Below are 11,144 nucleotides of genomic sequence, written 5' to 3' on the forward strand. Positions count from 1 at the left end.
AAGTGAGGGATTCAGTTCCCTTAGACTGCCCCCACTTCAGACACTAATGGCAAGTCCTGCTTGTTCAGTAGAGGTTCTCCTAATGACCAAATAGCTATGAAATGGGAGGTTTAGGGTCCCAAGATCCCAAACTTGATTAATTGGATAGAAAGACTCAAAAAACTTGGGAAAACTGTTTACTTGCTATTACTGGTTTATTATAAAGGATAAAACTTAAGCCAAGTGGAAGAGGAGGTACATAGGGCAAGGTTTTGGGAAAGGGGGTCCCCCCCTCCTTTCACCACCTTCATGTGTTCAACAACCCGGAAGTATTCTGAACCTCATCAGTTAGGGGTTTTAATGGAGTCTCCATCACAGAGGCATGAATGATTAAATTATTGTCAGTTGGTGATTAACTCAATCTCCAGGATTCTCCCCTCCTTGGAAGTCCAGGGTATAGCTAAAAATTCCAACCCTTTAATGTGTGGTCCCTCTAGCAGCCCGCCCCCATTCCCCAAGAGTCACCTCACTGGCATGAACTCAATTACATTTGAGGGGCTTATTCTGAATGACAGAGGATATTCCTTTAATACCTACCACTCATAATTCCAAGGGTTGCATAAACTCTTATGCCAGAGATTTGTATGAAGACCAAATCTATGTTTTTATTATATCACAGTATCACAAATAATTTCTAGTGACTCAGAATATTTCCTGACCTCATTCATAATTATATACTCCATTATTTAACTTAAGAATGTTCAATGAACTATTAATGAATGCCCTGATAACTATTTCATAAAAGCTATATTCAGAAGAGGTTAAGTAAACATCTCTCTTGTTTTGAAGAAAGAACATACCTGAATTTGGGAGTTGGGATTAGTTAGGGTAAATGGCTCAAAGTGGCATAAAGAACACAGAAGATCCAGTCTCTCTTACGGAAGCATTTCATGGTAAGAGGTTCATGTTTCAGAACAACTTTGTTCCATGCAGTCCTTAGTCTCAGGAATCCTAGTCAACTGCATAGTTGTGGGTGGGTTGTTGGGAATTCCAGCCAGCAATAATGGGAAAGAAAGCATGGAGGAGGCACGCTCGCCTCGGTAAGGCTGGGTTCAGAATTGCCCACTTCATTCCACTTGCTCCTTTGCCGAGAATTTAGTTCTACTGTCTAACTGCAAGGGAGGTTTGGAAATTTATTTGTGTGCCCAGGAAAGGGGTGTGTGTGTGTGTGTGTGTGTGTGTGTGTGTGTGTTGGACTTCAGTGGACAACTAGCAGTGCTAGTGGCTTGTTAATTTGATCGGCAGTGACCAAACATGGTTCTTGCTGTCCTTTTCAGGAGGTACACTCAGTGCACAGAATTTTGGCTGGGATTTTGAATATTGGAAACATTGAGTTTGCAGCTATTTCCTCTCAACATCAAACTGATAAAAGTGAGGTGCCCAATGCTGAAGCTTTGGAAAATGGTAATTGTTTGATGTCTGTGCACTATGTAGCCAAAATACATGTTTCTTTCACTTTGGTAGTTTCTCAAGATGCCGTAAAATATAGAGTAGCTGTTGCTGGTCCTTGTACTGACTTTGGGTATTTTTACTAACCAAGGTTTCCAAAGGATGTCTTGTAGAACATTAGTATTATTTTCATAAGCTTCAAATAAATTCTCTGCAGAAAAGAATTCCGTGGCAGGTAACTTTGGGCAGTGGTGTAAACACTGGCTACTTTTGAAAACCATCTACAAGTTTTTGAAAAAAATACAAGAGCTGGATCTCTCTCCGAATCCACTGAATCAGCATCTCCAGGGGAGAAGTCAGGCACTATTTATTTTTAAAGTTCTATAGGTGATAATGGTGGCACAAGGAAACCAAATCCTGAGTTAGAAAAAAAACTGATTTAAATAAACACCATTTGTGTTAAACAGCATCTTTTACTGCCTTTAATAAACTAATGTGCTTTGTGACTCTTGAGAATATAGTGCCCAGCTCTTTGACCAAAGACCATCTCCTTTCGCTTTTTTCCATCAAATACCTGGGACGAGCTTTCAGAACAGTGTAGATGTTCTGTTACTGTGTTCATCAGGATGCTTCTTGGTGTTAGGGACCTGGCTCGTTTACCTTTGCATATGAAGTGCCTAGAGAGAGCCTGGCACATAGTGGATGTTTAAATGCTGGCTGAATGGATGGATGACTACATTCTCTGATGTCATCCTTACCCTTTATTCCAGCTGCCTCTGTTCTCTGCATCAGCCCCGAAGAACTCCAAGAGGCCCTTACCTCACACTGTGTGGTCACCCGGGGTGAGACCATCGTCCGTGCCAACACTGTCGACAGGGCTGCGGATGTCCGAGATGCCATGTCCAAAGCTCTGTATGGGAGGCTCTTCAGTTGGATTGTAAATCGCATCAATACACTCCTGCAGCCAGACAAAAACATATGGCAAGTTCCCTCCGGAAGTAGAGCCCTTGGGAGAGCTGTCATTGACCCCAGTATCTCCTAGATTTGCAAGAGAAAGTGTTTGGTCCCCTCTTGAGTTTTCTTTAGTGAAGCTCTCAAATCTTCACCTTTAAAAGGAGAATGGTTTCCAGGAGCATGGAAGAGGCGCATGACTGACAGAGCTGTTATAGTGTAGTGTTTAAGAGAATAGGCTTGTCTGGGAGGTGGGCTCGATCCCATATTCTAAGTCATCGTTTTCTCATCTCTAAAATGTGGATAATAACATCCTCCTCATAGTGTTGTTTTTAGAATGAGAGTTTCAAGTCAGTTTTAAAGCACCATATCTTACATTATTATTCCACTCCTACTGCTGCTGTTACTACTATTTCTTTCTAAGCATTGATGGTTTCTCTACTGTGGAAGAACTGACATCACTTTCCAAAGAGTATTCTTCCAACTAAGCCTTCTGAGTGGGAAGGTGAAACAATGAATGGGCAGCAGTTCTAGCCCCTTGAAACAGAGTGGTTCCTCTTTAATCTCTCTCAATATGGAGCTTCTTAGTAAGATTTTAAAGGATTCTATTGCTGAAAAAATGTTGGAAATAGTATTGAAAAACTGAAGGAATGAGTAGTTTAAAACACAAACTGTTTCTTCCTTAGAGGTGGCTGAATGTTGCTTTCCAGGAGTGGGTATATATGTTGGTAAACACATGGGCACATATATTTAGCATATCATCCTGAGATGAGTGTTTCTTCCACTAACGAAATTTTTTCTTCTCTTCCATGCAGTAGCGCAGATGATGGTATGAATGTGGGGATCTTAGATATTTTTGGATTCGAGAACTTTCAGAGAAATTCATTTGAGCAACTCTGCATAAACATTGCCAATGAGCAAATCCAGTACTATTTCAACCAGCACGTTTTTGCTCTTGAGCAGGTAATAGTGAACTCTGAAGTAGCTAAACCTGGTGGGGAAGGTATCTCCAAGCTGCCCACAATTTGAAGTGGAAACCCTGTTAGGCTAATAGATAAAAGTTGCTAAGGAGAAACCACTGGTGAGGCAGTCCTGTCAAAATAAAGTGTCTAAATTTAGCCTGAAGCAAAAAGTCTTGATTTCTGTGGAAAGTTACATTTCCTCACTTGAGTGAAGCTGGTGACAAACCAGTTATTTAAATGTTGCTTCCAAACTGTTTCATGCACATTGTCCAAAATGCTACATTCTCTTCTACCTTATTTAACTAAAAGCATCTATGATTGTGATTGTGTCCAAAATGACACAGGATGATGTTGAATTCAGGGCATAGGTTCTTATTGTTCTTAACTCCCAAAGGGGCCATCCCCAACCCTCGTCTCCTGCACACCGGATCCCACAGTAACTGCTTGGGGGCCGGGCGGGGGGCGGGGGGTGGATTTTGGGAGGGATGGGAGTGGAATGTCTCTAGGGAGGAGTAAGATATGTTCTTGATTTTCTCCCAATGGAAACCTTTCCACTATGAGTTTAATGGGAAATCAAACTGGCTGTGAAGCTCGTGTGCCCAAAGGCTAGGGGACCTTCCCCTCCACTCCAATTTCTACCCCAGCCCCAAGACTCTATCTTGTATGAAGTAAGGCAACAATGAAACGTACTGACTAAGCCCTTTGTTTTAATGTTGGAGTGAACGCCCCCCCCCCAGTGCGTGCGTGTGCGCGCGCGCACACACACACACAGACACATTGTACTGTGATTAGATAAACATGAAGTATTGGTTTTATCAGTGGACCTGGATAAATCTGGTTCACCCTCCTCTCCCCTCCCCACTCTGTGTGAAATTCCACCTCCTTTTCAGTCAAGGCTCCTTGCATTTATTTCTCTGGGAAATCTGGAATTTTCTCCTTTTCCAGTCTGAGATGATTCCCTTGCAGAATCCTTTGTAGAAGAAGACAGATGTCTGCTTTCTTCCTGGTTTAAACCATAAGAGTTAAAACAAACTAGTTAAGCCCTAACTAAACCAAACTAGTTAACCCTTCCTGGGTTAAACCAAAATAGTTTTTTTTCAATTTCCCTTCCATTTCATGTCAGTTTCTAAATTATGAGTTACCAAGTTGGTATTTGGGAAACAGCACTGTCCCTTCTTTTGCTCAATTTAGCCGCCTGCAGGTCATACTTAAACCCAAAGTTTCCACAGTGGTTTATGCAGAAGAGGCCTTTACTATGCACATAAAACACAGCCTGTTTTCCACATACAGTCAGTGTTGCCAGACACGGGAAGTGCATGCCAGAGCAGCCTGGTGCTACCCAGACCACTTTCGAGCTGGAGAGATTCACAATCCATTTCCCTCCAGGTAGAATATCAGAATGAAGGCATTGATGCTACACCCGTGGTGTATGAGGACAATCGCCCACTCTTAGACATGTTCCTCCAGAAACCCCTGGGACTGCTCGCACTTTTGGATGAGGAAAGTCAATTTCCCCAAGCAACTGATCAGACCTTGGTTGGTAGGTATCTCTTGTGAAAGGCATATTACGCTCAGAAGAGAACTTGGTTCATGCCATCAAATGAGCATGGCTGAGTATTTTGGCCACCTGGTAGGCTATTCAAGTATAGACTCTAGTTTTAATGAATTAAAATAGTCAGCAAATGTCCTGATAGATTTGTGTCTTAAAGCAAACCCATTACCAAGCCCTCCTCACACTCCTATTGCTGCCAATATCATTTTTATACCCTCTTGTCCCTTTCCTGTAACCAATACTTGCTTTCCCTCCTTTTCATACCCTTCTCTCATATCTGCCTGGATCCCATGCACCTCTAGTCCAAGTTTGTATAGAAGACCCATCTGGTCTCGTGGCTTCTAGACTCATACTTACCTTCTCTACCCTGGACATTCCAGCTTAACTTAGTTTTTCTAAAGCCACCTTTTCATTAGTTTATTGTCTATGGCCTGCCAATAAGACACCTGCTCCTGGCATTAAAGGCCCTTTTTATTCTAACCCTCCCATCGCCTCCCCTCCCCGTTCCCTTTGTCCATCTGGTTCTTGAATCTTCAGTGTTGCACATAATCCTGTCTTTCACTTAGATTGTGAGATATTTAGAGCAACAAAGCCCCAATGTTTGTATCCATTTAGTACTTAGCACAGATCCTCACACAAAGTAGGCTCTCAGTTACAACAATAGCAAACATTGTTTATTGGGGGAGGAACAGAAAGCTTCAAGCTTTTTCCCCAAATAGGAAATTGATTGGCAGGATTCTCTTCAGGAGTTGTAGTTATCACCCTCAGTGGTTTCCTTTTACCTATAAAGTCATCCCAAGTTGCCATGATAAGTTTAAACAAGGATTGTTTGCCTTCTTCTGTGGGGTATCTTTACGGTTCTAAAGCTAATTGGTCAGAGTTCTGGTGTCATCAGTGTCCATGCTAGGAGTTCTTAGAACAAAACAAAGAGATGTTAGGGCATCGCCTGACCCTAAAGACAACACAAAGCTAAACGAAGACTTGAAGGTAAGTAAGCCCATCTCAACAGGGCATTTTTCTCCACTGTTGTACATACAGTGATAATATCAGGCTGCCCTGAAATCCCTTATTTGGGGTCACTCCTGGCTCAAGTGACTTTTTGTTTGAAAGAGCTAACAATTCTCATCGTAACTTTGAAACATGAAAATCCACACAGATAAATTTGAAGATAATCTGCGATGCAAATACTTCTGGCGGCCCAAAGGAGTGGAGCTGTGCTTTGGCATTCTGCACTATGCTGGAAAGGTGAGGCAAGTGTATGTTACTAAACCTGAATTTGACAAGGGGTATGTGTCCATATTACCCTGTCTGTGCTGTTCGCAAAATTGCTTGCAGGTTTCTTTTCTCCTCTTAATTCCTCTTGAACACCTGATCGTAATTCCTAAACTTTCTCAGTGGTGCTGCTCACAGAAAGTCGCCCCTGGTAAAGAAGCAATTTCTCGCTGGGGTGACTACGGAGCTGCCATCTGCCTCTCACCTAAGGTTTGGCCTAGAAGTGACAGCTCTCCAGAGAGAAAACATAGTATAGCTTTTGCAGTGTTGAGCAGTGAATGTGCACATTCTGAAGTCATTTGGAAATGTGTAGGTAACAGAGGAGGGGTAATATCACAGTGGGGCTCAGTTTCTTAGCAGTTTAACTCTATGTGTCTTTAGGGAACTAAAAATGTCTAGATAAAAAGGGTAAAAAATTCACTTCGTCATCCAGATGTTAAGCTTTTATACCATTAACAGAAATTTCCACCTTGTATAACTTATACCTCAGTCTCATTTCAAGTTCCTGAAGCAGAGTAGTGACTAATTCAGGAAAGTCTCTAGTCTGCAGCCGACAAGTCACTGCTTGAGTTACTCTCAAAGGAGCCATTGGAATTATGGCTAATTGGTTCTGGTGGGGTCTGCTGAGGCCCTGGGTCCAAAAAATGAGTAGGAGTCCAACAAAGGACATTTTGGATTATTTTGTTGATTTAAGATTTATTGAAATTATTTTTACTTTTATTTTTTATTATTATTATTATTTTTTTATTTTAGAGAGGGAGAATGAGTGGGAAGGAGGGGCAGAAAGAGAGAGAGAATTTTAAGCAGACTTCATGCTCAGCATTGGGCCCAACGCAGGGCTCAGTCCCATGACCCAGGGGTCATGACCCAAGCCGAAATCAAGAGTCAGATGTTCATCTGACTGAACCATCCAGGCACCCTTAAATCATTTTTTATATTCATATCATGGTATTGAAATTAATTTTGCCTGACAGGAGGTTGGTTGAAAGGCAATTCTAATATAAGTAGGGAGGATTGCTTTTTCTAATATAAGTAGAGAGGATTGTTTTTCTCTCCACATAGTGCATAGTATGTACTTTGGATATTTGTTAGAAATTGCAACCCAATTTTTACCCTTAAATACTTCACTCACCTTAGCACTGACGTCTGCCCGTATATTGACGTCCTCCATGTCCGAGATACCTTATCTAGCCTGCTCTCTCCATTCCTGTTCTCTTCCTCACACTTCCATTCTGTCTCTGTGTCCTTTTATACTTACCTCCTATTCACACATCTTCCCTTTCTCCCTCTTCTCCTTTCTTGATTTTAAGGCGGGTGGGGGGAGGTCTTTCTCTTTCTGGGCTCCTGTCCTTTTCTGAATTCATATGTCACTCAATGCTTATTTCTCTGGAGTGTTCTTAAAACTTCTCTGACCTGGATCCCTTCTGTTCTGAGAACTGAAAATGGCTCAGCAGCCCTGAGCATCACATGCCGTGAGTACCTTGGGAAGCAATGACAGTACAGTGGGTATGAGCTTGGAGCCCAAACTTCCTGGCTTTGGAATCCTGCCTATCACTTCTGAAATGTGTGACCATGAGCATATTATTTTTCTCTCTAAGCCTCTATTTGCCCACCAGTAAAATGGGGATAATAATAGTGTTTATCTCCTAGGATGGATGCTTTACATATAGCAACCAAAGATATAGCACCCAAGGTATTTTCATTATTATTATGTGAAATGACTATTTTTTTCAAAGAGCACCTGGACAAGAAGTTAAGATAAATTGGAGTGTCAAAAATTACATTTTTTCCCTCCTTATCTTGTGGATTGGATTTAAAAGCACGACTGTGTCAAGATAAATTCTATATATAGGTCGATTAACGACTGACCTCAGACAACTTGCCAGTGTTGCCGCCAGTAGATGATATTGGCTACTTTGCTGTTTGCTATTTATGTTGCAGGTATTATATGATGCTTCTGGAGTTCTAGAGAAAAACAGAGACACTCTACCTGCTGATGTGGTTGTAGTCCTGAGAACGTCAGAAAACAAGCTTCTTCAGCAACTCTTCTCAATTCCTTTGACCAAAACAGGTACTTGGAGCCCCCCACATCCTTGGGCCTGATGCTTCTACAAGCACCGCTGGAGTTTTCTTGTTAGTGTCCAGATACTACTGGGGCCCCACTATCACTTTAAGCAGGGGTAAAGGTTTGTTCAGCTAAATTCAAGAAGATTGTTTCTTTTTCAGTTTAGTTGCACAGCATCAGTGTATATATACTGCGTACATGTACAAATACTTTTTATAACACTAACTCTTAGACTCCTCATTTCTCTGCCTGACACTTTTCATTCTTTGATTTATAAAACCATATGTCATCACAAATTCATGCTAAGCACTCCAAGGTAGTCTCAGTTTACCTAGATTTATTGGGAAGATTATTTCTGTTCATGTATGATCCTAAGTGAAGGGAATGTGGTAAATCCAAAGGTCATCTAGTCATGGGGTCCTAAGAGGTCACCTGGTCCAACTCACCAGCCTCATGGTACTCTCCTACCCAACTTAGAATAGGTCCATCACTGGCTTACATGCCCGGCCTTTGCCCACTTAGAGTCAGCTTCTTTTTTTTTTTTTTTTTTTAATTTTTTTTTTTAATGTTTTTTATTTATTTCTAGGAGAGAGAGAGAGAGACAGCGTGAGCANTTTTTTTTTAATGTTTTTTATTTATTTCTAGGAGAGAGAGAGAGAGACAGCGTGAGCAGAGGAGGGTCAGAGAGAGAGGGAGTCACAGACTGAAATAGGCTCCAGGCTCCGAGCTGGCAGTCAGCACAGGGCCCGACGCGGGGCTCGAATCCGCGAACCGCGAGATCATGACCTAAGCGAAAGTCGGACGCTTAACCGACTAAGCCACCCAGGCGCCCCTAGAGTCAGCTTCTACCTAATGGCTTCTGTTGAGTTGCACAATCAGTTCTTGTGCTCTTGTGACAGGAAGCAGGAAACGAGGGCCGAAGAACGGAACTTCAATGTCGTTGCTTTTTTGCCAAATAGGTTCCAATTGGGTCAAGTTCCTTTGATTTACCTGGGAGCTGTCGCCTTTGGCTGGGGAGCAGACTAGGTCTTCTCAAAACTTTCCTCTCAAGGGCATTATGTTTCTGAGGGTATGTCTGGAAACAGTGGCAAGTATGCTTTTATGAAAGGAGGAGAAGCTTCTTTGTCATTGTTCATAATTTCTTTATCTTTCTTCCCACATCCCTCTTGAAATCATTGGCACCCAAGTCTAGTTTGGGGCCTTTCTATGCTAGAAGAGAGTGGCTGCCGGGTCTGATTTTCAGCAACATGCAGAGGAATGAAAAGCTTGGCTAAGAAAAAAGCCACAGTCTTCAACCTTTGCTTCATCTTAACTTGGAAAGAAAGTTGAGACCTGCTCTTAACTTTCATTGAAAAACACTCCTTTAAACAAAGATAGTAGGAAGCCGTGAGAACACTGCCCTCCAGCTTTCTTTCCAGACCTCCCTTGGGCAGAGCTGGGATTTGATTCATTATCTCCTTATGAAGATATCTACCCTCAAAACTTGGTTCTAAAGAGACTGTTCATCCTACATTGATGGTCAGGATATTAATCAAGCTTCTAAATTTTAAAATGTCTATATTCTGTATTTTTTGGTTTTAATGTATTACTGCCTTTGAAGGTGGGAAAGTTTTACTGGACAGCAATAGTTGTGTTGTTTTTGCCGGAATAGTAAATATTGGTTTCAGAGTGACCAAATGTGAACAGGGCTGGCACTTCCTTACCAGACACTTCAGTCTTATCAGGCAACTTATGTGAAGGGGCAAAGATACGGCCATTATTAATACCCTTGATATGTACTCTTTGAAATGAAATTTATCTAAATGACTTTTCAGTTGGCATTTATGCTCTCATAAATATAAGTAATGATTTGTCAGCCTGGGCCACTAGGTGGTGCTATGCAAGAAGTCAGGCTCTGCAGAAGCCTTCTGTTTGCCCTTGATCGCCTACACCAGGGAAGGAACAGGAACAAAGAGATAGCCTCTGCTTTTTTTTTTTTTTTTTGCTTTTTGCTTTTCTCTGAAAGAGTTTTCCTCTTATCTTGTAACTCTTTCTGAATCTTGCCTTCAAACTGCAGTCCACACATTCTGGAGGAAACAGAAGTGAAAAAGAAGACTAGAAACGTGTTTTCCTAACAAGCTTCCTGTATCCCAGAGTCCTATATCTTGCATAATAATTTCTTTTGAAATCCTAAGCTGTATTTTCTCCACATTTTGAGTATAATTAAGAAGCTACAAAAACACATCAAAATTAATAAGCACGATTCTATTTTCTTTTTCTGAAATTGTTCATATAACAATGGCTTCAGTCAACATTTATAGAACAGCTTCTAATAATAAGGCACCATTTAGGCAGCAAGGGGAATATAAAGATAAAATTACTTTGCTCTAAAGCAACTGAAACTTACTTTTACCTTCACTTTCTTTCTAGAATTGGTTTCCTTATGATGATATTTGCCCTCAAACATCATTTCTAAAGAGACTGTGCATCTGATGCTGAAGGTCAGAATATTTATTAAGATTCTAAATTTCAAAGCAAACATAGTCTATAATTTTTGGTTTTAGTCTATTATAGCCTTTGAAGGTGGGAAAACCTTACTGGACAGAAATAGTTCATGCTGTTTTTACTGAAATTGCAAATACTTGTTTCAGCATGTGCCCCTTATGTGAAAGCAGATTTGGTTGTAGGTCTTGGCATTCTGGCTGGAAGCAAGGTCCCACACAGCCTAGCATTTTGAAAAAGAATGTGCTGATATTTTCAGTGCATGAGAAACCATTTTCTTGGTTGTTTTTATTTTTAAATAAAATAAAAACTGCTTCAAACCCTTAATCCTTATTGGATTAAAATGAAATGGGTCACTAGTTCAGTGAGCATAGCTATTATGGGAAGTTACTTTACAAACTTCTTTTAGGAGATGAACTGCAGAGAGGAAGGA

General features: G+C 41.1%; 1 protein-coding gene across 1 annotated transcript in view; it reads left to right on the plus strand.

Moving 5' to 3' along the window:
• LOC120242836 (myosin-IIIb) overlaps nucleotides 1-10,696 on the plus strand; it is a 208,393-nt gene extending 197,697 nt beyond the window's left edge. Inside the window, exons 17-23 of the mRNA XM_039248793.1 lie at nucleotides 1,317-1,443; nucleotides 2,199-2,409; nucleotides 3,195-3,342; nucleotides 4,728-4,881; nucleotides 6,050-6,138; nucleotides 8,107-8,236; nucleotides 10,640-10,696. Coding sequence (XP_039104724.1) covers nucleotides 1,317-1,443; nucleotides 2,199-2,409; nucleotides 3,195-3,342; nucleotides 4,728-4,881; nucleotides 6,050-6,138; nucleotides 8,107-8,236; nucleotides 10,640-10,656 — 876 coding nt within the window. The 3' untranslated portion in view covers nucleotides 10,657-10,696. The remainder of the gene's footprint in view (nucleotides 1-1,316; nucleotides 1,444-2,198; nucleotides 2,410-3,194; nucleotides 3,343-4,727; nucleotides 4,882-6,049; nucleotides 6,139-8,106; nucleotides 8,237-10,639) is intronic.
• The last annotated feature ends 448 nt before the right edge of the window (nucleotides 10,697-11,144 follow it).

This window comes from Hyaena hyaena, unplaced genomic scaffold (genome assembly GCF_003009895.1).
Source record: "Hyaena hyaena isolate Hyena2069 unplaced genomic scaffold, ASM300989v1 scaffold_317, whole genome shotgun sequence".
NCBI lineage: Eukaryota > Metazoa > Chordata > Mammalia > Carnivora > Hyaenidae > Hyaena > Hyaena hyaena.